This window comes from Corvus cornix, chromosome 2, assembly GCF_000738735.6.
Source record: "Corvus cornix cornix isolate S_Up_H32 chromosome 2, ASM73873v5, whole genome shotgun sequence".
NCBI classification, from domain to species: domain Eukaryota; kingdom Metazoa; phylum Chordata; class Aves; order Passeriformes; family Corvidae; genus Corvus; species Corvus cornix.
In genome coordinates this window covers 132,771,049-132,796,846 of record NC_046333.1, presented here as the reverse complement: position 1 = coordinate 132,796,846, position 25,798 = coordinate 132,771,049, and the positions used below count along the sequence as shown (strand labels likewise).

Here is a 25,798-nt window from a genome sequence, read left to right as displayed (position 1 = left end):
TTGCCTGACTATGCCTTCAAATTTTTTGGCTAGCTTACTTTATTCTCAAGTGTTTGAGGAGTGATTGATTGTTCTGGAAGCAAACTAAAAAGATAGATTTGAAGTTGTGAGCTCTCCAGGTCTAAAGAGCGTTATGAGAGTAGGCATGTTTTAAGAGTACACATTGCACTGCTGTAGCAGCTAAGTACAGGCAGCTGCTCTTCGGACAACTTTGTTTTCACAGTTCACACAGCTCATATGTAGGAGAGGTTGATTTATGTGCAGTCTCCACTCGTTTCCATACATGTGGTCAGAAGGGGGAGAAAGAACCTGCCTAATGCAGTAAAGATGCAGCTCAATTCACTGAAGAAAAGTGTAATTTAAGCAAGTGTTTATTCCAGGAGAATGTAATTCAGGAAAAACACAAATGTATCTTAAACAATGGCTGAAATCTACAAACTTTTAGAAATTAAACTGTTGTTCCTCATTTTTTACAGGTGTGTTTGCATCCCCTTGGCTTGTCTGTGTACTCCATAAATAAGGAACAGATTAGTCTAACTGAAACGGTGACTACAGTGCTGTTTTGATTCAGTTAGTCACAAAAGCATAAAACTTTTCAGCACACATTTTTGGCAAGCTAGTCACCAGTTTTTACTTCCAAAGTATTGTCATGATCTATTGCATTTTCTGGTACACTACAAAGTCCAGTGACCAACTGGGATCTAATGGGGCCCTCATGAAGCTTGTACATCAGTCTTGTCATTGTTCTACACCTCATAACTGAATGAATAAACAGCTCAAAAAAACCCCAAGTATTACAGGAATAGCTTTATTATCTTTAAACAATTATATTACAATTTATCCATCAATATGCAAAATTAGAAGTATTAAACAACTTCCATAAAATATTCATGAATGAAGCACATGTGTGTATATACACATACATTTTTTAAACAGTGTTACTTAAACAATGACTTTTAAAATCATTGTATGAAATGTTGATAATGGATGGGCTTATTTCACAGTCAGAAAAGGACAATGCAGACCCCAGCCTCCTTTATTCTCAGCAGATGAGAGACACAGCTTTTAGAAATACCTTTTAACAAAACAGAACTCAAGAGAAAAACGTATCAGTTACCACATTCTCATTTACTGTGCATTTGGTCATATCAAGTATGCATAGAAGTTATTAACTATAAAGCATATGCTCCAAATGGTGATCAGATTTTATTCCAGTTTTTGACTCCAATTCCAGCCATGTTCAGGAATCTCCAGACAAAATTCATTTTGGTAAGCATATAGAAAAGGGGAGAAAAGTTAACATGCATAGTTGGAAACCAAGTAAGCTTTCAGTTTTAAAATAAAACTGCCATGGCCAGATTTGGTTTGTAAAGTCATCTAACTGTGCCCAGAGACTGATTCTACAACAAGAAATACAGGTGTTTAACATATATTCGTAAGTGTATTGTGATGGCATCATTAATGTAATTGGTGCCTGTGGGTCCACAGTTTTCAATCAACTTTTAAAAAAAAATCTCACTTTGCTTAGTACATATTTGAAAGGTCACGTTTCTAAATATTCCTGTTTTTATCAGTTTGAAGATGATAAGCATAAAATGAATTAGGGCTGCAGGGAGCACATACAATGTAGTGGTGGCAGATCAGAAATAAGCAAGACCCCACAAGGCTGTACTTAGCACCTGCACATCTGGGTTACATTGAGCTTAGAGATTTTAAGGAGACAGCTCTGTTTCTTAAATTTTTGAACTGCGTGTTACTGGCTTCCAGCTAATGAACAGACGATGCACAGTCATACATACATTGAAAGTACTTCTGAAAATTTGATGGTGGATAAAATAAAGTTTCTGTATACAGACAGTTTTAAAAATAAAGTCATGTTCTAGTTCATGTTTTGTTCTCCAAACCACACAAAGGCACTAGTTTACATTATGGACTAATGTCCTGCAAAACTTCAGTCAAATAAAGGAAGCTATTTTAAGGTTAAAGTGGTGCTAAAACCCAGCTGTCACTAGTAACTTAAAACAGCCACACTGGGTTTTTCAGATTTAGTGGGGGAAAATGTTTTGCCTCAGGACGCACATGTTGGGAGGGTGTGGGTGTGGGGGGAAAGGCTCAGCCTTGAGCAAGTTTTTACAGCTGAGTTATAAACCTGGTTTATAACAGAAACTGGCAGACCCTAAAATATGATATAGAGGTATTGATACACATTTCTGTGTGTGGTAACAACATCTGTATGCACGCAATTTTTCCCTATTCTCTAATTTTTGGGTATCAAAAAGAAAAAGGATTTTGATTGAGATGTAGTCCAAGGCTGTTCTTTCTCGCTTTATTCGTTTGCCAGAACACTTTCCTTCCAGCAGTAGTATTTTGGCTAGGGAGCAGGAATGTTGTCAAGATTAGAAAAGCTATTGGGCTTTGTTATCAATTTCTACCTCCTCAAAAATTATAAGCATCTCTACTTGATGTAGGTTACTGCAGAGAAAGCACTGCTTTCAAACTGGTATGGTATTACTATACGCACCCGAAATAACTATTAATTAAATCCTTTCCTCAAGGCTTTATTTTTCACCATGGTGAATTTGCTAATGAATACTTGGGCAAAATTTGGATCAACTATATACTGATAGGTTTTTGTTATAGTTGCGGGCTGTTCAGCAGCCACAGTTTGCAGAGCTGGCACTGTGGTGGTGCTGGGAGTGAGGTGATAAGATGTCTTTGTGATGTACTCCATGAGGCGGTTGTACTGCTGTTCTGACAGCCTCTCTCTGGCTCCCTCGGCCTGAAATCAGATAAGATAAAATAGTTACTGAGTATTTGACAGTAACTGAACTGAGTAGTACAGACAATAACTTCCACATTACTCTGATAAAAATCTTCCTGCTTGAAATATTACAATACTTTAAAGGATTTTTTAAAACATGAATATCCTCCTGTAGCTGAGTCCTTGGTGAATTAGTTCTCTCCTCTGCTGTTTTGGACTTCTGAGAAGCTCTAACTCTGCCATAGAAAATTTAAGCAGTATCTTTTGAGAATTGGTCAAGAGTAGAACTTAACAACAGATCAACTCCTTGTATACAGCAAAGGCATTGAAACCTCTTTTAGAAAAATGTCAGTAGCTCTTGGCAAGGCTTATCATACAGAAATTCTATTTAGCTAAAATATTTTAGGCCTTTAACTTACTTGATTCAAAATAAAGACTAGAAGCTACCTTCCAGGTGAATGTTCTATGGCAGGATATATCCATCTGCTTCTGGTAACAAAACCGTCATTCACACAAAGACATTTTTCTAAACAAAAGGGTTTTACTAAAGATGATTTGGGCATTTTGTTTCTGGAGAAGACATTAAGGGATCTGTGTTTTGCAGGCTGAAATAGGTAGAGGTTTAAGGTCCTAGCAAGAGGGATTCAAGCGACCTACCCTAGACAAAAAAAAAATACAGTGGATCAAATACTGTAATCTATCATATGGTTCCAACCACATAAAGTATTACCCAGAAAAGCTATGGGCAAACCTGGCTTTGGAAGATCAATCTGCTATGTCCTTATTTTTGAAGAAGTTGAAGATGACTATGACTAGCTTGAGAGGGGAAGGCAAGCAAGCAGGCATCAAGCTGGTTGCTTGGTTTCAAAAAAACTATATTGCAGAAATACCACCATGGATGCTACAGTAGTATGACAAGCTAAGTCATTCAGAATAGACGTTATTTCCAAAATATGACAATGAAAAAAAAGGCAGCAACTATCATAGGGCTAGGCTTTGATGCTTCCTTATTTTACACTTGGAGAATCGCTGACCAGTTTAATTTTTGTAGGATTTAAGATTTCCTTGTTGTACATCATGCAAAGGATTTAAAGCCTGTCTTCTGCCTGTCTTTCAGTGAGTTTTACAGGTCTTGCTAGATAGGATGATATCTTCAAACAGTGCCATTAGATTAAATTTAACATCCACAATCCATATCTTGTCATGTCTTTGGACTGCAAGACTCATTTAAATACTCTGTTGCTTATCTGAAGAAATAATTAATATGATAGATAGTGACAGGTATCACATGCACATGAAAACAGTCCCCTCTGGTTTTCTTACTATGTCTTTGGAGATGGATTTGCTGCTCAGCGAGTAGAAACACTACTGTTTTCAATCATCATCACAAAATTGCTAAAGGAAGCAGGCTCATGAACAAGCTCAGAAGTTCAAGGTTGCCTAGAAACAGCGGAAATGATGAAATGGGCAGAGGAAAGAGTTGTTTCCATGAACGACCTTAAGGGACGGAAAAATCAGAAGGCAGACTGCTGCAGCAGACTCACAGCTAACAGTGGCAACGGTGTCTGAACCACGTCTTTGGTCTGGTGGCTCAGAGAAAGTATCTCAGCAGTCAGTTTCAGCAGGTGAAAGGAGAGAAATATGCTGAAGTACCACCTATGTAAACTGGATTTTAAGTTACAGGGTAAATATTGCATCTAGGTGGCTTCACACTTTTTCCTGATTTCTTCAAGGGAGGTAAGCGCAGGGGCAGCTGGGTTCTGCCTCCACATTGACCAGAAGATCCTGCTTACCAAAGGAGATGGAAATGGTGCTGGCATCCCACTCACCTACTCTTGTGAACCCATTCTTCATTCAGCCCCAGGCTATTTTCCACAGATAAAGTGTAATTATTCAGGAAGAAATATTAACTATTGTTGGATGGTCTTCCAAAGTAACTGGGACCCTGCTTGCTTCTAGATGACTTCATCTGTAACTGTCTGCTTCTACAGCCAGTTTCAGTTTGGCTTATATTGTCAAGATGAAATATTAGAACTGATGCCATTCTACATTTTTTCCTAAATGGGACCTAAGATTGTCACTAAGTGTCCACTGCTTTGACCAATTACTGTGTCAATATCCAGATCATTCAAGAACTCAAAACTTGATCAAGGCTTGCTTAATGCACCTCCTAGAGGAGTATTACAGATATCATGTCCCTTCATAATACAAGGCCATACTTCTGGGTTAAGAACTCCAGTATTTTTCTAAAATTCCTCCCATTATGGTTTATAAAGAATAAGCCTTCAGCAATTCCACAGCAGCTATTACACCTGTGCTGTGCAGTCACTGATGGGCTCCTCTGTGCACACTGACTAAGGAGATCCAGCTCTTCAGGATTTTTTTTCCATTGCTTTGGTAAGTCCGAAGATTGGTTTTCAGCTCCAAAGACAGTAACATGTAGGACTGTTATGAACACCCTGTTGCAGATCGTCACAAAAAAAAATCTGGAATATGTGAAATTCCAGGGCCCTTTAATTTTTTGTTGTCTTCTTGATGTTATGAGCTATACCAAGTGCAGCTGGAAGATCAGGCCTTTTGAGTTTGACATCTGTCTGGAAACAAGCAGTGTCTCAATTACTTTGGAAGATAATCCAAATACAATTAATGCTTCCCTTTCAATAACAAACTTGTCAGTGCCAGAGTTTTTAAGAATCCATCCAGGCTATTCCTATCCAGATGGATTGAGTTATATATTGTGGAGGCGAACAAGGCATCAGGCAAACCTATTGCTGAAGGAGTCAAAATATGCTCTATAACATCTCTGGTGATTACAGCTGTAGAATAACTCATGTTTTGTTTCTTAACTGTTCCAAGAAGCTGAGGAGAGGGAATGGGAGAAACTGTTTTGGGCAGAGCTGAAACAAAACTTTTGGCAATTGTTTTTGTGAGCAGTAATCCAAAAAAGTGGATTTTTATAGCCTTGAAATGAAATGTTTCAAATTTTTGTATTATTTCTAGCATCTTTGACTAAATTAATCAGAAAAATAGAGATAACTTACATTTGGTAACATTAGCTCTACTTTGCTAAACTCATAACATTTTGGTTGACCTGACTGGGCATTTTCCAGCTAAAAATTGAGGCCATCTTTGCAAATGTCATCATGCACAGACATGTCTGCACTTCAGCTGAGGACACCTTCAGTGCAACACAATGGCCTACTATTAGTACTGAGGAGTTGTGCCTATTTAGGCATCACTCTGCAGCTCAGAGGCTGCTCATCTGCAAGTCACAGCTTGTTCTTAAGGTTTCTTTTCCTAGTCTGAAGAGTTTGTAGAAGCTCTTGTCAGGGAGCCGAAGGGAAGCTCTGGCTCCCATCAGCACCAGTGCTGCACATGACACCTCAAGGACCACAGATTCAGCTGCAGAATCACCAAGCATGAGATTTCCCAATCCACTAAAAAGCCATAGTAAATATTAATTTAAAAAGAGTCTAAGTAATTACTAAAACTGTATATGAAGCTTTTTGGAATCTTTTATTGTGTAGCTGCCTTAGCTGCCTTAACATAAAAAAATTCAAACTTTATTCTCTTTTTCTTTCAACTGCTAGTCCTTACAGCACATTAATTTTTTACAAGAATTTCAGTATCAGTGTCTGCATTCTGAAGGAATATTTTGCCCAGGTCTGTTTTGTACAGCATCACTCAACATTTGCTGTCTTGCCATCACTGACTTGGCTCCACCTGGGACACATGCACTTTTCCCATGCCATGTGTTTTCACTGCATTCTCAAGAGCCTGTGTCAGCAAAAGAGATGCTGTATTTAGGCTGGGGGGCTCAATCCTAGAGTTGCATTGCTGCACCACTTGAGTAGGACTCCCATATTTCCATCCAGAACTTCAGTAAAAAAAGATGTATTTGGTGCAGTACCTCCAAAGGAGGGTGTTATGAGCGCATTTGTGTGGGAACATTGGACTCTGCACATGCCATGCAGGGTTGCTCTGTGCATTCAGGGGACCCACCTGCCATAAATCCTACACATTCCTAGCTGTAGCAGCTGTGGGAACTGGAATTAGGCCCCCTGTCCCTCGCCTTCCCTTCTCCTAACAGGCAGACCCTCTGCAACCTCCATCACCCACTTGCAGCAACCTTTGGGCAAGCTGCTCTTCCCCCACAGCAGCAGCCTACTCCTTGCCCCTTGGATAACCAGATGCAAAGACAAAAGCCATCACACTCCAATCCAATAAGAAAAAGATCTGGACTGGTGCTAAAGTTAGGATTAGGATAGGTTGAGTGCATCCAGTGCCTTAGTGAGAACAACTTTTCATCTTCTTCTCTCCAGGACAGTAGCTCTGGACTGAGCAGGACAGTCTGGACTCTGATAGTCTGATGTGTGCCTCCATCAACCACTCAGCACTCAGGGACAAAAAAAGCTGAGCTTTGCCCACTTGCTTCCCAATTTAAGTAATTCCTCATGTAGCTTTGTGGTGAGAGAAGGCAACTTCAGTCAACAGTTCTCTGTGAGACTGAGGTTAGTGGAAAGACAATAAATATAAATAAGAGAATTCAGCACTAAAGAAAGCTTTCATAAAAATATTCAAGTGCTGTTGCAACACAGATGAAGTCCTTGCTGAAATCAATGGCAAAACTCTTCAGTGACTTCAGCAAAGTCAAAATTCAAAAGGATTTGACTGAAGGTGCTCCTACTTTTTGTCACACCTCATACTTCATGGGCTTTTACATGTTCTTTTCTTTTATTTGAAGGAGAAATTTCTGGTATAGCAGTCTATAAACTACCTGTCACACTTTTATAAAAACTGGGACATGCATGTTCATTTTTGAAATGCTGTCTCATATGATTCTACTTGAGAATTTAATGCAATAAACATTGTTTCCCTAAGGTGTAAACATATAACATTCTTCTGCCATTAAAAGAAGGTAATTAACCCAAAAACCTCAGCATTCAAATGGCTTAGACATCTTTCAACACGAAGATGAAGGGTTTATGCTCTTACTGGCAAACACTTGGTGCATGCAATCTCAGAGATGAACTAATCTAATTTAAAGCTAGCATTTGAAGAAGAAGGAAGATCTAAGGAAGTAAATACAGCCAAGCAAGACCACTATTCTAGAAGAGACAAGCTAAAAACATGCTGAAAGGAGCATCAGCACCACTGAACTGTTAAGGAAATTCCCAGAAGAATAAAAGGAACTGCTTTTGCTGGGACTTTGTAGGCACAGGGCATAATGCTGACTTGCCAAACAATAAACACCTTGTGCATATGTAGCCATGAGAACCTTTTCAGAAAAGAGGTAAGCACCAAGAAACCAGACTTCCTCTACTTTTTCCCTCAGAAAATTTCTGTCATAGATATGGTGTATCACAATCGATAAGAGGATAGAAGGGATGAGACACATTCCTTTCATCCAAGGGGCAACACAGCCAACTATGAGATGCAGGTCTCCTGGTTTGGCACTTTGACCTCTGACCTCCCATCCCAAAGGCGAGTATCCCCACTGCCAAAAGCACCAGCCTTAGTGTATCTTCTTTGAATGAAAAACATACTCAGGTCTTTACCTCCAAGTCAGAAGGCACTCTCTGTTGTTTTAGCTGAACCTTCAGCAGATCTTTTTGCTGATCATCTTCCAGACAATCGATTTCAGTCACGGGGAATGCCTGCTGCTGCGTGTCTTCACTGATGCTCACGACAAAGAGCACCTCTGAGGTGAGCAGCAAGCATCCTTCATGCTGCTGGCCTGATCCACTCACAATCATGACATCTAAGGCCATATGAACCTCTGGCCTTCCCAGAGATTGCAGCATTTTCCTGCATCACCAGGTTAAAAAAAGAAAAAAAAAGACAAAAAAGAACTAGTCAGTGTAGTGCATTGGATCCTCCAGGGCTTATTTTGATCACTATGTTTTTACTTAAGCGTGTAGCTATCACCTACAGATGTAGAATAAGCCAGGGAGTGAACTTCAAAACTCCATTACTGAAAGATGTAGGACTTCAGATTTAAAGAATGAATGTGAAATTACTACTTATCAAAACCCCTTAATAACTCACTGCAAAAGTGGCTTAATATCTGTGCTAGGTTAGCCTATTTCCCATCCTATTTCCTTGATAATAGAAAACTTACCCTGAGAAGTGGCTTAGAAATACAGTGCAGAAAATAAAGCTATCTTCACTAACAGCTGTTTCTGGAGATGTGCAGTATTTTTCTTGGGCTCAGTGCAATGATAAATAAGTAAGAACTCACTGAATACCATTAAATAAAGATCAGCTCTGTAGTTTCAAAGCTGGATGCAGATCAGCAGCCCATCATTTGCAGATTGGGTTTCTATGCACTACCTTTGTGTTTAATGTTCCTAAACAAACTGCCATAACTCAGCCTTTCCTAGGGAAGCAGCCTGTTAACTTGACCAGAGGCCAGAACCTATTAATAAACAATGTGGATGTAAAAATGAGCAATTGTCTAAATAATGTTACCAGACGTATTTGACGTGGCTGTTTGGAGCCTGCTCAACATGTTGATCATTTGGATGAGAGCGCTGCTTGGGAAGCTGAGAAAGTCCAGCTCCATGCAAAATACCTGTGGTAAGAGAATTCAGGTTTTTTAGTAGTTGCTGTCTACAAAGCAGTTACGTGTTGCAGTGATGTCATCTGTTTAAAGCAGTTCATAAAATAGTGCAGATCCAAAATGATGTCACGTCTCTGGAAGCTGTAGTCAAGATAATTCATTAAATATTACAATGCAAGAGTTGTGCACTTAACCCCTGTGATCTTGAGTTAGCAAGAAACAAAAAAACCCCCACTGCGTGTTCTACGAATCAGCTACACTTCTGCAATCAAGAGAAACATAACACTCCTGAGAGCCATCACTTCAGAGCAGGATTGGACACATCACTTAGGATTTATGTAGAAAAAATCAAGATCATTGTTAACTTTCTTGCTTAATATTAAAATACTTTCATATACGTGTCATGATTGGTACAAATTAGAAGGCAAGTTTGCCTACATACTGTATTTAAATATTCAGTTACTTAATCCAGCTGTTAAACACAGATCCATATACATTTATGAGATCTCCTGGGGCATATGGTTTATTGTGAACTCTTCTTAGTGCCAGCACAGAATGGAGACTACAAGCAGCAGTTAAGCAGGTTTCTAAAGAGACTCTCCAAAGCTGAAGATGATACAGTATGTATGATTTCAGATGGCCTGTAAACTTTCAATGATGAGGTATGGTCACCAGAAAGAATGAGTGGGTTGCAAAAAAATTCACAAATTAAGTAGTTTTAAAAATTTTTACACAACAGACACAAAGTAGGTTGTGCCGCAAGCACTAGTGTTATATAGTTTGGTGCAAAGTTACTCTTTAACAAATATACTTCTTTACAAATAAACGAAGAGACTTTCTTTTGTCTAAGCATTCCAAAGGCATTTTTGCATAAGGGTGTCAATAACTTAGATTCCCTCTTACACAATGGATAATAATTTAAATGAAACATCAGCAATGAAAACAAACCCTTTAATTTTTAGCACACATGTTGATGGTAATACTTAAAAGCATCATCCCAGTTGTAACAGTTGGCTTACCGAGGTTCTCAGCATTATGTGAGTGAAAATGTTATTTACAGATGGAGACAGAGAGAACATGTGTTTATTTCTGTGTGGTCCCCCACCCCTTGGTCCCCCCCAAGAGGCACAGTACCACTTCCAATTCAGTTGTGGGTAAGAGTTACTTGAACTCTTGTGTATTTTCCTCTCACGCACTGCCAGCTATTATTGATACCGTTTTTATGTTTTTTCCTGGCTAACTCTTTTTGTCACATGGTCATGGAAAACATTCTGTCTTATATACCATATCTGCAATGAAAAGTGTCCCTCTACTACTATGAGTTTCTTAATAAAGATGGCAGCAAAATTAGATCTAGAAAAAATAATGCCCAAATGGGCAGCAAAGCCAACGCGGAGACAGCCAACAACGGAAAAAGCCTTCTAATTTTGCTGATAGAGGTTTTACAGCTATGGGATGTATAACTCAGGACAACAGTTATTATTTATGCTCATACAAACAAGATAATTTGAAAGAATTCTAATAATTGTTTCATTATTCTCTAACTAGACGGAATGAGCTGTGAATCTTGTGGGCAGCATCCTAAACTTAAGCCCTATGAGAAATACTCATATTCTAATCAACACATCACAAGCATAAATATTACTAGCGATTAAAGTCTTAAATATTCAAGGTTTGTCTGGTATAATTAGTGAGGTGAAATTATTGACACATTGTCCTTCTATCAATAGATCTTCCAGCTTCTCTTCCCTGACTCCCTCCAACCAGCATTTCTTCTTAAATATTCAAACTGGAAGCTTTGATTAATTGATACTGGAAGCAAAGAAATTAGTGTATTTTGGTATTTTATTTTTATCTTTTACACTTTTTGTTTGTCCAGAATTATTCCCATCAATTTGAAAGGATTTAGCACCACTGCCATTAAGTGCTAAGTCTAGTTGGAAACCCCACCTCTGGTTGCTAAAAGGTTACCCTTGTATCTGAACACAGGGCTGTCTTCTCATGAAGCTCCAGTTTAAAGGGGATGCTCTTACTACATGACTCACTTCTTTCTCCCAGCAATGCAACTCACTCTTTGCGTAGAGATAGCACAGCTCTTTCCCTGCCATAACAAAGCAATCTCAAAATAACACTCTAATTGGACATAGTGTTGCTCTAATCCTTTTATGTCAAAAACTATTTTGCAAGCACATATGTTTCTGTAACTAATTCTACTGTATTCCAAGAATTACTTCATGCTTTCTGCATTCTGTGTTTCTGTGGCTGTACATCGCTGATCAGTAACACAAGCGAGAAGCACAACACGATGGCGTTTCAGAAAAGCAGCACAGCATTTGTAAGTATTTAGTGGTGGCATTTCTGAACCTTTCTCTAAGTCACACAATACTGAGCTGGATAAGTAAGAACACAGCAGGTTGTAAATGAAGTGCATTTTAAAATTGAAATGGAGATGTTGGATATACAAAACTCACCATAACCTGTCTGGGAGACGAGCTCAGCTGCCCCTCCAATGGGCTTTGTGAAGACGCCCATGATCCCCTTCCCCACACCCGAGATGACCCCTCTGGCTTTATGCCCAGCTGAAGCTTGGGCCTCAGATACTCGCTGAAAATTCTGCATTGGCTGATCCACAATCCCAGCAATTGCACCTGAAAAAACAAGAGTCTCCAGTAAGTAGCGAAGATTAATATTCCAGAATAAGACGAAATCTTACTACTGGACCTGAATATTGTTTGGATTAGAGACCATACCCCATTCTTATACAGCTATTTAGCATGTGACCAATTAGCTAAACACTGCCTTAGCTTCAGTTTAGTTAGATCTTAACCTTTTTTTTTCTAAACATTTAGATCACCTAACCTTACAGTATGTTTCCCTCTTTCAACTACTTATGCTAAATGCTTTTGCTGAGTTAATTTAATTTGGCTCATTCTGTGTCACAATTCTGAGAATGCTGGTCTAGGAATAAAATCCTCCAGTTTTAGATGACTTGAGCTGCTGTGGAAATGAGATTTTCACATAAGTGTGAGATTGACTTCATGAGAATAAAAACTGCTTGTATTCAATAGATCATTTTTATATCCTCTTCCACTGCCAGAAATGTTCATAAGCTAATGCAACTTTTGATATATTACTAAGATTACCAGAATTAGACTTTGAGACATTTTGTTACTTTTTTTGTGAAAACCATCATATTTTACTTTAATGTGCATGGGTCAAACTTTTACAAGTGACATAGTGACCTTCCCAGCTTTTAGTATCAACAGAGAACTTCAACTTAAATCTTCCTAAAGTAAACAGGTATGTGAGGTGGGACATTTCTTTGATCTTGAGTTTACACCAGCCACTTAACCACAGACATGTCTCTAGTTGTTGTAATTTTGATAGATAAGCTATTTGGAAATCACTAAGAGTATGAGGATTGGACAAAGCGACACCGGTCTGCTCGATCCGAGGTGCTTTGCTCAGTAAAAAGCAAGTTTGCAGTCTCCTTTGCCAGCTCTCAGTTTGCACCTGCAGCTGCAAATATCAAGATTAAACAATTATTTAAGGAGTAGGACTGAGTGTCATCCTGGTTACCAGGCATTTTCACTGCAACCTACACATCTTTGAAGGTTCTGCTTTGTGTGTGGAAGGGAATCCAGGCATAATTCCACAGAACTGGACAATCACAACCGAGGTATTTGGCCCCTTGTGTTTACCAGCGTGACATGCACTAGGCAGTGAGCTGCTAACTGGTTTTCAGATGTTTTTAGTTACTGTCATTGGATAAATGAAAAAATTGCTGACTTTGAACAAGAACTAATACTGTACTTGTGCAGTTTTCTGTCCAAAGAAAAGACTAGGATGAGAAGCAGCACACATTTCCCCAGATCCCTGTCCCGGGGATACTATCTATCAGCAATTCAAGAAACTTGCATCCCCCATAAATGCCTTCCTCTCCTCTTAGAGAGACTTCTTCCAACTTCTGTATGACTAGCTGTTTGATAAATGCATAGTATTTCCACAGAAAATGCTGGTCTATCTTTAAAGTGATGCCTGGTTTTAATTGAGGTCACTCACTGAAGCTGAGTGCAGCTGAACATACACCTTTTGTACCATAAAGGCCATGAAGGTTTTTCCTTAATGCCATGCCATTGAAATGATACAATTTTCAATTCATTAGTACTTACCAGCTGTTCCTGCTGCTTGACTAAAATAATATCCCAACACCACATGACACAATTGGGATTGTTTGTCCAGTCTTTAGTGAAATTGTGATGCATTTGAAGGCATAAAACAATACTTGGTGTTCTGCTAACTTACAATATTATACTACCCTGTGACCTCCTTCACCCTATCTGTTGAGGTCATCCACAACAACTGCACTTTCAGAACAGAAGTTATTGCCTTATAAAATGTAATCCACCTAAGTCCTAGCACTAGTAAATTATTTACTGCAATACACTTGAGCAAAGTTATAAGGTAATAATAAGAGCCTACTCCAAAGGACCTGTGGCATGCTCCAGGCACTGCTCAGCTGGAATTAGGCTCAGAAGACAAGGAAATGGAATGGAAACTGCTGGGACTGTGTTATATAAGATCATATATACAGTGCCCCCCATAATATATAGCTTAATTAGCCAGTTTTTAGTAATACCACAGTTTCTGTTACTCTGGCATTTTATGCATGCTCTGAACCTCAAATCCTTTTTGCAAGTCTCGTTGTTCTACCTGCAAAAATACAACCAATGATCTCTTCCTGAGTAATTCCTTATCTTGAATTGCAACTCACTGCCGTAACTCATTTATGTGCCGTGGCCATGCCCACAAATCACAAAATAAACTATAACCTTACTCCTTTCATTGAGGAGTGGCTGGTCCTACCACCCTTGCGTGGGGAATCCAGATCTGTGCAGCTCCTTTCCTGTGTGCATCATGTGTGGGCAAAGGAAAGAAACATAGGCCTGAGCAACCTCAAAACCCAGCAACAGTGAGAGAGTGGTGACACACACGTGAGGTTCAGGGCACTCCTCACACCAGAAACTGTGCAAAGCACATCTTCCCTGTGCCTGTACGGCTTCTTACATTCTAATAGTTCTTGGCAGGAGCACCGTGAGAGATGGACTTACCACAAAAAGTCTCTCCCTGTCAGATTTCAGTAGGGTATCAGGAAAGCAGAGCATGGAAACACATGTAGTGGTTCCTCCCTTCCCATTCTCATTCTCATACTCTCACACGGTGTCCTACTGCTGTCCCTGTCCTTTCCCTGTAATGTCCCTTGACCAGTATTTTTTTATTAAATGAAAACATTCTCCATTTTTCTTTTTTTTCCTTACCCTAGGCATTTGATTTTATATGCATGTCCACATATGTACACACAGATTATGCATGTATAAAGAAAACCTCAATAAAATTAAACACCAAAGCGACAAAACAAAAACATATTCTTCCATTACTGGACCAAAGAGGTTCCAGCAACAACATAACATCTGCTAAACATCAGATGGGGTGCACTCTGGTTAATACATGTTGCTCAGTAACAATAAAAAAGTTACTTTGATAGCTACAAAATTCAGATAGTTCAGAATATATCACTGGATTGCTTCAAGAAGAATTTGATTATGGGCAGCAACTGGTTTGTGTGCAGACTGACAAAGTTTGGTGAATGCAGCACAGCTTACAGACCTTGGCAAAGCTCAGACTGCTTGTGACAAACTCTTTCAGAGCAAGACATAATTGGAAAACATCCCCCACTAAGAGAAACTGGCCATGCTTTGCCATGAGACTGGAAGCTGGCCAAGCTGAGGCCATTTTGCTTCCTTTTCTCTGTTGTCCTTCAGGACTGCCACAAGTGTTTCACACCAAAAATGGCTGAATCATAGTCTCATCACAGCAAACATCACAAAAATACAGCTCAAAGAAAAGAGCACCTGTTGCCATGCATTAATGTATTTGCACAATTAGTGTGTGCAATAGCACACAATTTCAGGATTAGCACTGGCTTGTGGTATCTTGTTTTGTAGATAGGCAAACAAAGAGTGGCCCTGATTCAGTGATAGTTCACAGCAAGAACAGCCACCACCACCCATAATAACAAAAATCTGAGCTTCTGAAACCCAGGCTTTGCCTTCTCTACCAGGACAGTTACACTGTCAGTCAATATGACTCAATCCACTTCCCCAAAAGCAGGAAGGAGTAACTGAAATGTTGAGCACTTCTGCCACTGTAAATAATAGCTTTCTGAATAGTTGTCAGCTTTTTGGTTATTCAGATATGCTCAACTTCCTAAAGGCAGCCACTTCAATATAATATTTTTGACTAGGACCAGTGGTTGAAAATACAGCCTATAGTTTCAATAGTCTCTTTTACATGCTTATAAGTTATTATTTTAACTTTGACCCTGTCATAAAAAATGCAAAAGATAGTTCCTCAGTGGGGAGTCAATCATCTAAATATTTTACAAACAATTTCACTGCATTTTTGTCTAAACATAGAAAAAACCACACCTATCATAAGCTGTTGCTTCTTTTCACACACAAGTGTTACTAAAATGACCCAGAAATCTCCCCCAAACTAGAAAAGAAGGCAACAGCTGGCCAAAGATAACAATCAAATCAAACAACACCCTGACACTGCTTGAGTCATTTAAAATGAGACAGGACAAAGCACTTAAGAATGTACCACAGGGAACAACTTGCACTGAGGAGGAGATGAGAGTACATGATTTTGGCCCTGATTCAGCAAAGCTCTTAAGCACATGCTTAAGTGCTCTGCTGAAACAGGGCCACTGTGAGCCAGATTTTCAGAAAAATCAGAAAGGCAACTCTACTTTCTGGGTAGATACCACAACGTATTGGTGAACTGAGGGCTCTTACATGACTTCACCTGGGCACAAAATCTGCATTTGCAATTGTCTTAGCTTCCTGCATGGGTCAGATGGCTTCTATGAACATGAGAGTACTGTGACTAACATAGAAATCTCCTGCACACTTTTCCAATTTTACAATTAGAAAGTAATATAAATTACGGCTTCAAATAGTTGTGCTTTCTGCATTTCTGTGCTCAGAAAACTTTTTATCCTTGCGAGGGAAAATAACTGCAGCTTCTCTTTGCTTCGTTATGGATGAAGAACCTGAAGTGCTTTTAGAGTAAGCATGTTCATGTTTATTCTGAACACGCTGGTGAAAAAAAGCACAGTGATACCGTCCCTTCAACTACGACTGATTTTTTTGGGGGAAGCCACAATATTCTTTAAACTAAATGGTCAGGACAGAAGCACCTTTCTGACATGTTTGTAAAAACTGAAACATAGGTCTATTCATAATTTAGGTCTTGACACAGTTTATATGAATGCTGCTGCCTATACAGAGGAAACATGCTTTTTAAAAATCAGCTGTAAATAAAAAACTGATACAAAGTAAGTGGAATATTTCTTATCTCTCCCTTAGTGAGAGTTCCATATTTGTCATGTCCAGCTATACAGTAACTGTAGCTATTTATCTGGGTGCTTCACTGCCTCCACTGCTAAGAAAAGAGGTATTTAGCAGTGAGCAATCTCTAAATAATAACAGTGGGAGTAAGAACAAGACCCTAGCTTGTGGAGGAGCACTGTTTAAATGCTAATATGAAGCTCGAAGTTTCTAACATGAAGTCTGATTTCTTAGGAAATCAGGGACACTGAAATTCTAGCTCTATTTTTTTGCTTTCCTTTTAGCTCGGGTGTACTCCCGCGAACCACGGAATCCGTGTGCGCAGGGAAGTGCAGGAATGGCGTATCTGTGCATGTATGTGACGAGTTCCCAGCTTTCTGGAACAGCAGGAATTTTGCCTTGTTACAGCCAAAGCTACAAAGTTTTGCTCTTTACTTCAGGCTGTACAGCTGATGTTTTTAGCTCTGAAGGGCTCTAGTGTGTCAGTGAAGGGGATACAGACACCATGTTACCTCGATGCTTTATTAATAACTGAGCCAAGATCACCAAACCATTTCACCAGCACATACACTCCAGGCTGACAGTGCTTCTAAAAGTATAATCTTTCATCCAGCAACTCAACCTGACTGCCCTTAGCCCAATAAAACAAGAGGGAAAAATAAAACCTCCTCCAAACTGCCTTTGATTTGCAACACCAGTAACAGCTTACTATTGGGACAGTGGCTACTAATATATGGAATTTCTCCTTTATGCACATTTCTCCCAGGACACTCGCTTGCCGGTTTACAGGCATTATCAAATGACAATGCTTCACATCATCTAATGTTATTGCTTAAAATAATTCCCAGCAACTTAACCCAAACTTGTAACATTTTTACCACTTCCTCTTTGGGGCTTTCAGGGTTGCGGTTGCAAATTTAGGAGTTGTGTACACTACTGAAGATTAGGAAACAGGACAAATCCTTTCAAGCTTCAACTCTTCTAACCTTTTGCACTGGACTGCTTTTGGTCACTTTGATCTCTAAGAGATTCATACTGTTTAATACATACTGAGGAGCTCTGCCAAACAATACAGTTCTGCATTCCTTTGCTGTGTGACAAGTCGAAGTAACCTAGAAAATCCAGCCCTTACTGCAAAACTTCTCACAGAGACTTTTTCCACTGTGGGTTAGTTTTCAAATTTTTAGGTACTATTTTGAAATGGATAGACTAATCTTCACTTCTAACCAAACCACTTGGCTGCTTGATGAATAAAATTACACTGAATCAGGATGATCTGGGTCTCTTTGTAAAAGCAGAATTCCTCATCAAAGCTTAGTTAACATCTGCACTAAGTTGAAGTGGTTTTCAAACAAACCCAAGAATCCCTGATATCTACAGTGCTGCAAAAACAAGCAGTTCAGAAGGCATTCCTATAATTCATTGGAAAGTAAACATCAGCATGATGACGTCTTCTTGTTGAATTAGTTACAAGTCACGCTGCCCGATGCAGAATTATTCTTTTTTTCCCTTCAGATCTACATCATGTACCAGCGAAAATATTATTTCACAAAGAAAATGCAAACTCATTCTATATCTGCAATTATTTTATCAGCAAAAATCATATACAAAACTCACTAAATCTTGATAAACAGTATCTAATATACATACTGTGAGGCTTTTTCACAAGAAGACACCAACCCCACCCCCCCCAAATTTTGAATTATAACTCACAGTTAGAAAAGGCTAGTGAGCAGATTAGGAAGCAGTTATTATCACTTAACTTGATATTTAATAGTACATTACCTAGAAGGCTAATGCCTAAACGAGAGAGCCCCTGTCTCAGTCCTTCTCCCAGGCTCTCTGGAAGCTGCCTTCTCCATTCTTCTTGTCTGTTGTAATGCTCCTCATCCAGTGACAGCCTATCCATATTCCGAGCAAGACTTGTTGCCAAATTGGTAATTGATGTCAGTGTACCTAAACGCATGGAGATACACATTTGGGTCTGGATCAAAATGCTTTAATTTAAACCACGGAGACATTGTATGCCTCACTGCAACACTGAGCTTATGAGCAGAACAGCAAGTCAAGTGAACAGTCACCCATGTGTAACATGCTTTACTATTTGTTAAGCATCACCACGCTGCTGCTACGGTCCACGTCACGCCTTTTACATTAGCCTGCTCCAGGTTTGCCTGGCCGGTGGGAACAGAAACTCATCTGAACATCTTTCTCCAGTTCCCTGACTTGTGTGAGGCTAATCTAAATGGAGAGGGGGGTGATGGAAAGGTAAACAAATATTTACAGAAGGAGTCGTGAGGCCGTGTCCTGCGGGAGGCCGGAGCAGAGGCTTGGAGCAGCAGCCAGCGCCGGGGCAGCCACTGTGTCTCTACGGCGGCTGGAGCCACGCGATGGCACTGTTTGTACAGCTTTGCAAAGAACAAGCTCCTCCTGTTCCCATGGCAGGCCAGCCCCACTGTCAAATCCTATCCACGTACTCCCGCAGTTATGACAACTGTATCTACTTTTTTTCTTTAAATAATAAATATGATGAGGCGACTGAGTGTAGAATTTCTGATGGCTTGCAGAAGTGCAGAACACCTTTAATACTTCTGCAGTTATCACATGAAACACTTGCTGAGTGAATATCTATTTCCCACTGTGAGGTTTAAAATTCTGAAGTTTCTGAAACATTCTCATGCACTGCAGTAAAGTGGTGATCTGTTTAATACATGAGACATTACATGTGAGCTTGTTACCCTCTTAGCTTAGTTAAATAGGAACTGTTTGGTCTTTGAGCCCTGGTACCAGGAATTTCAACTGGCACTGTCAGAGCAGCACAAGATATGGCGGGGCCAGGAGACTGAAGGATGGACAGACTTTATTGCTTAAAACTTTAACAATGCATGACAACAAAGCAGTAGTTGGAGTAATAAAGTGAAAGCTCTACCTTTGGAAATGTGTTTTACAAATGATGTTGTTCCTCTGGAAACTCCACTGACAAATGCTCCTGGGCCTCTGGTCAGCCCTTCATAGGGGAGCCTAAAGAAATCAGCTATGCCATTCCCTATGCTTCTCACCAGACTAGCTGGGCTTCCAAGAATTTCCAACGATCCAACAACCCAGCCTGTGGGGAGAAACAAGACACATGTTACAGCTGCAAAAACTGCAGAAGCAGCAGTTGTGAAAAGGTTATTCCTTAATTATCTTTTTCACACTAGAATTCATTGCATTATGATCTTCCTTTGAGCAAAACACAGGAAATAACTCATCCACTATGAATTCAGAAATGGCAATCTTTCATACTTCGTAAATCAAAGAAATCCTTTTGGCAAACTCACAAATAGCTTTAGAATTACTTCCTTCCAGGAGCTTCCCGTATTTCTGCTAAAAGTGTGTGAGGGAGGCGGATGCGAGAGCCTCACAGCTACAGAGGAATGGGACTGCAAGCTCTGATGGTTGGGTTGGTTTTAGACACTGTAAGGTAGCGTTGTGATTTCACATCCTTATGTGATAGAATTGTGACAGGGAGTTTACACTGATACAACGTACTGCTTTACAGGAGTGTGCAGGTCAATTGCTTGATGGAGTGTTAGGAAAAGGGATGCAGATTTTTGACAAGTGCTTAAGAAGTTATTTTAAATCCACCCCAACCCTTCTAAGCTGATCATTTTCTTTCAGAGTGCAGTGAAAGCCAGACAAATGTCTTCTGCTCAGTACAGTTGTGTAAACAGCAATGACATCTACATGCTGATTAGGTTACTCATAGGGGAGTATTCCTTATGCATATCCCAGGAGAAGTATCTGCAGATCTGGTTTCCTATATAAACGCAGGGTTGCCAGCAGCTTGCTGGATGGCTGAGCACGCAGCAATCTGTTGCTGGAAAGCTATTTGCAGGTCTTGTCTTTCTCAGGCTGGTAGGCAGCAGATTTATTAGGGAAACAGTGCTGCATAACTCTTTTTTTGACAGCCCAAAGAGAGCAATTCAGAAATGGCAATAAATGTGAAACAGGAACTGTTTGGTCTTTGAGCCCTGGTACCACGAATTTCAGCTGGCACTGTCAGAGTGGCACAAGGTGTGACAGGGCCAGGAGACTGAAGGATGGACAGACTGGTCTCCTGCTCTCCCATGAGGGCCCTTGATCTGCGCTCTGCCCTCCTCATTCCCATCTCATCATTGAAAACTCCTGCTATCCAGATGCTTTTCTTGTTTTCTTTTAACCCCTCCCAGTCATTCCTGTAGATGGCTGAATCATGAAACTGAACAGAAGAGAAAATGTTACTCATATGAAATGAATTAATCTCATACTATCATTCTAAGCTCCTGGAAAATCTATTTTCTTATTGAATCTGTCCCACATTTCAGTTCTGGCAGGTTGAGAACTCCAGTACTTGTAATATAAAAAGCGGGAACCAGAGTGGACCTAAGAGTGAGGGTGTGATGGACTAGGAAAACAAAACCCAAGTGCTACTGGCAACACAATGAACAGAGCAGTAACACACACTGTGGCCCTGCTGTCCTGGAAAGGAGCACCCCCTGCCAGTCCTTTCCTGATGGGGCCAGAGGAAGCCAGAGCTCCAGGCTGGGCCTGCAAGTCCCTCGCTGTAGGACTTTAAATAAATTATCTTTGCCACTGTGTGAAGTGCTGAAAAGCTGGAGGGGTGGGGAGGTGTTGAGATGTTTTTGGGAGATGGGAGAGATGTTTTTTCTGATTTTTCTGATCAGTATTATTGCATTAATTCCTTAGAGCCTTTTTTTTCCCCAAATATTCTTGACATTCCTTGTACTACATGGTGGTGTGATGGAAAGTGGCTACAGGACACTGCAGTTTAGTGCCTTGGTGCCCTGCAATATCCCCAGCAGGTACCACCAGGCTGGGACATGGGGGACTCCAACTCCACTCACCTGCTGGGCCAGCCAGCATGTTCAGGAATGCAAAAGAGATAAAATCCAGGAATGAAAACAGTTAAACACAAAGCTGATGGGTTTCCCGGTAGGCCAGGGATGGTTTGTTGTAATCTGTCCCTACCTGTCAGGTTTGGGAAGCTGTGGATGGATTGTGCTCACCCTTGGAGAGCGCATGGGAATAACGTGCAACCTGCAGCATGGGTGACCCTCCTTGGCCAATGCTGAGAGCAAACCCAATGGCTCCTCACTGCCAGCTTGGACCACCCAACCCAAGGAAGAAGATGTGGGAGTAAGTCAGGAATAGGAGAATGAGGAACCAGGAATAATCCCTCAATTCACAAGCTCTGTGTGGCATTTTACTTTGCAGAAATATAGTATCATGTCAGGTTACCATTTCCTACTTATGCTTAGTAATTATATCCACTGACATGACATAAATGACTGTATTAGCAGAGAGCCACTGAATTTTCTTTATAGGCAACTATAGGGTCAGATCTGGTACCAGTGATATTTTTGAATAGAATTTTATTAACTTTTATATAGAGGACAACTTAATTAGAAAAGAATGGGAGATTTCCATTGCAAGTTTGGCTGATTTGAGATAAGCAGTGCTAATCAGCATATTTGAACAGAGTTCTCCAACCCCATTCATGGCTTTCATGGATTCTGACCACTCCCTTGCAATACATGGGGCAGCCTGATGCACCCCCTTCAGCAAGTTTTGGGGCAAATCCTGCCCCCTTCCACAGGTCAGCAGTGGTCCTGCACACAACTAAGGGCAAAAGAGTGTATATCCCTGAGTATAAGGTATAGCTGTATGGGAATGCTGTCTCTGCAGATGCTAACAATGATTTATGCATGAGACAGTGGTGAGCAGAAGGAGGTCAAACAACCCATATTCCAGATTAATGTAGTTAAAATGCAGAAGCACGAGGTCCTCTTCCATAAGAGACTGATTGCGCTAATGGTGAGAAAAAAACCTCAGGGTTTACAGATCATATAAAAATTTTTGCTTGAATTTTTTCTTCTTTTTTTACTTTGTTGACACAGCTTTTTTGACAAGTGTCACGAAGTCCTCAACATAAACCATCTTCTTTGCTAAAGCAAACATTAATCAGTACAATTCACCATTTTAATCATAGTGACACCTTTCAAACAATACATTTTAGTTTTAGTGCTTTTAGTGGGAGTTAAGTATATATGCATATGTATTTTCATGAAGAGAAGTTCCACCAAAGCAAACCTCATTTCTTAATACTTAAATCTGCTTGATTTCAGGTACATCACTGATCCCACAGCAAGTGACGGCCTTTGCACTGCTGCACACTGCAAGGGTAGCACAGAAGGAAAGAGCCAGTCATGGGCGAGAAGCATTTACACCGTGGACCATATTTGGCTACAGTTTCACTCTTAATTACCAAGAATCTAGATCTGCCCTTCTGTGCGATGAGATTTAACTGCAAAACAAATCCAAACAAGTAGCCAAAAGAAAAACCTGCAAATTTTGGAAGCATAATACTGCAAGAAAATAATGAATTGGTACACTGTTCTGGTGCACAATTGTGTATACTGTTGTCACAATCAGCAGTGTGAGTCAGGTATGCACACAGTGAAAGACAAAGTCAGCATCTATAAATAGCTAAAATACATGTGTACAGTTTTGGAAAGTGTGCACAGAAGTCAGGTTGCAGTTATGCTTCCAGTCCAAATGGCAGCATTAGGATCTCAGAAAATCTGACCATAAGTATTGCAGGGAAATAAATCCCATGTTCCAGTGTGGAATATGTTTCCTGTGTGTGATCACAGAGGAGCTTCCTTCTGTCTCAGGCACAAATTCTGTGCTGCACCAAGACACATCAGAGACCAGATTTCATTATTTCTACATTAGTATTTAAGGAAGACAAAATGTACCTGATAACATAAAAAGACTAATTGCTTGCTATTGATCCTATATGGGAAAAACTTACTAACAGCAAACTTCATAGTTCTTGGATCAAAGGACAACAAACATCTGTGTGCCAGTTTAGATTGAAGGCTGTATGAAGAAAACTGAAGCCAAAAGGACTTTTAACAACAAAACATCATTCAGGTCTATAATTTACTTCTGAACACAGAACAACATGCTGAATAATTTGATTAAACACTGTTTTGGGGAGTTTATGTAAGGAGTGTGGGTTGATTCTGACTACTGCTATAATATCAAATGACAAAACCTAAGCTAGCTAGAACACATTTTTATGCTGTGTTCAGGGTTACGGGTGGCTAAAGCCTTCAGGTGGCTGGCTAATGTTTAGCACAACGTTGCAAATCTTCACTGGTGTCTGCTCAGTAATTTTATTTCCCTTCTGTTGTATGACAGGACCTGAAAGGTGTCTGAAAGTATTGTTCTCAAACAGTCTCTGAGGAAAACAAAAATTCAGGTTACTCGTCTTGAGTGACACTCCCAGAATCCTGGTACCCAATGAGAACGTGTGTTAAGGAAAAGTACTGACCTGCTCTGAAAAGTGCTCCAGCAGCATAATGCATGGCCAAGGCGTGGACAAGTTGCCTGGCAGTGGTGAAGATGGGTCCTCGCTCAAACACAGAGAAGGAGAGAGGGGTGTGATCTGAGGCTATATACAGTTTCAATGAAGCATGAATACTGACAAGGAGATTAACAGGCTGTATTTTTAATTTTCTTAGCTTCACTGGCTTGACTAAAGCTCTTGCATGTTCTCTCACTTGCTCAGGCACTATTGGGGTAGTATCTGAAGCATTCGTAGATTTACAAGCAATTTTGTTTTCTGGAAGATATGTATCAAACAAAGTCTTAATGTAGTAAACAAAGGTGTCTTCCACATATAGCCTAGCTGGCTTGAGCTCAAAGCTGAGGTCATTCATGTGAAACATGAAATTCTCTTCCTCGGAAAAAGCAATACAGAGTTTTATAAAGCAGTTTTCCTTATAGCTTTCCAAATCTTTGTTACAAACAATGAAATTGTTCATTCTCGACCACTGCACGGTTTCATTTTTCTCTTCTTGGCACAGCAGGACTGCAAAATGGAAATTGGATTTGCTGTACAACTGATTGTCCACTTGCAAGTCTTCACAATACACTTGGAGACTATGAAATTGTGGGAGGCCTTCCACAGAGTCCTGCTGGAACTCCTGTGACAGGGAGCTGGTGGCTGGGGCCATGTGGAGGAAAACATTGTCTGCTGTGAGACGTAGGAGTTCAGATGACACTTTGTGGTTTGTAATATCATCAAATGCAGCAAGACTTAACTGACTGATGAACATTTTCAGTGACAGGGTCAGCTCTTGACTTCTAGACAGGAGGGAAAGTAAGTTTTATTACTTCTTGTCTTTTGAGTTCACCTGGCATCTTGCTTGCTCAAAGAGCTATCAAGAGAGACATTCTCTATAACACACGGGAAACTCATTGTGCAAGTCCTGCTAATGTTCCTGGGATTTGGTAACCTGAATCACCACAGTGGATACCACCCAGGAGGTTTTCTAAGGAATGGGACACTATACATCTACACCAGGGTTGTCTGTCTTTTTTATCAATCAACAGGATAGTTTGGACAGGAACATCTCTACCTACACAGTAATTCCCTATTACGTTTGCTACAGAGGAGAATATTAAAACACACAACAAATGCAATTTTCTGATAATTCATGTACAGCCTCAGATGTTTCACAGAAGGTTACTATTATGGATAATCACTTCATACCACATGCAGTGAGTGCCCTCCAATGAAGCTGCTGCAGTATTTTCATACTGATGCCATTGAGGGCCTTCCCCCTGCAATGTGAACTGTCCATTGCCAAGTTTAACTAGAAAATGGACTATTAGGTACTGCTGATGACCAGTTGCCTGGGGATTAATACTTAATTACAATGCAAATAAAAACAGTACAACAAATTCCACTCTAATTGTAACAGGATTGCTGGAGGCCAAGCATTCTGCAGCTTAAAAATAAGTAGTATTACAATTGCACTTGAATGAGGCTGAGGACCAGATTGTGGTGTATTATGGAAATGGGGATATCTTCCTAAGAAGGGTGTCATGATCAAGTACAATTAATTACTAACTGTAAGACTATTTCTACAGCTCTTGCATAGTAAGTTTCCTTGGGAGCTTGTAAGATTACAGATGGCAGGATCTGGCTAAATACATTTTAAACTAATG

At 40.1% G+C, this 25,798-nt stretch overlaps 1 protein-coding gene across 5 annotated transcripts in view; it reads right to left on the bottom strand.

Annotated features, from left to right (window-relative positions):
* Nucleotides 1-789: 789 nt before the first annotated feature.
* The window catches only part of VPS13B (vacuolar protein sorting 13 homolog B), a 436,854-nt gene continuing 411,845 nt past the window's right edge, over nucleotides 790-25,798 (bottom strand). For 4 of the 5 annotated variants that reach the window (XM_039549957.1, XM_039549959.1, XM_039549955.1 and 1 more), the window contains 7 exons: nucleotides 24,117-24,931; nucleotides 19,665-19,841; nucleotides 18,521-18,691; nucleotides 11,795-11,971; nucleotides 9,233-9,335; nucleotides 8,320-8,569; nucleotides 790-2,779 (listed from right to left, as the gene is read on the bottom strand). In XM_039549957.1, coding sequence (XP_039405891.1) covers nucleotides 2,534-2,779; nucleotides 8,320-8,569; nucleotides 9,233-9,335; nucleotides 11,795-11,971; nucleotides 18,521-18,691; nucleotides 19,665-19,841; nucleotides 24,117-24,931 — 1,939 coding nt within the window. In that variant the 3' untranslated portion in view covers nucleotides 790-2,533. The remainder of the gene's footprint in view (nucleotides 2,780-8,319; nucleotides 8,570-9,232; nucleotides 9,336-11,794; nucleotides 11,972-18,520; nucleotides 18,692-19,664; nucleotides 19,842-24,116; nucleotides 24,932-25,798) is intronic. The other variant, XM_039549958.1, reaches the window with a different exon arrangement.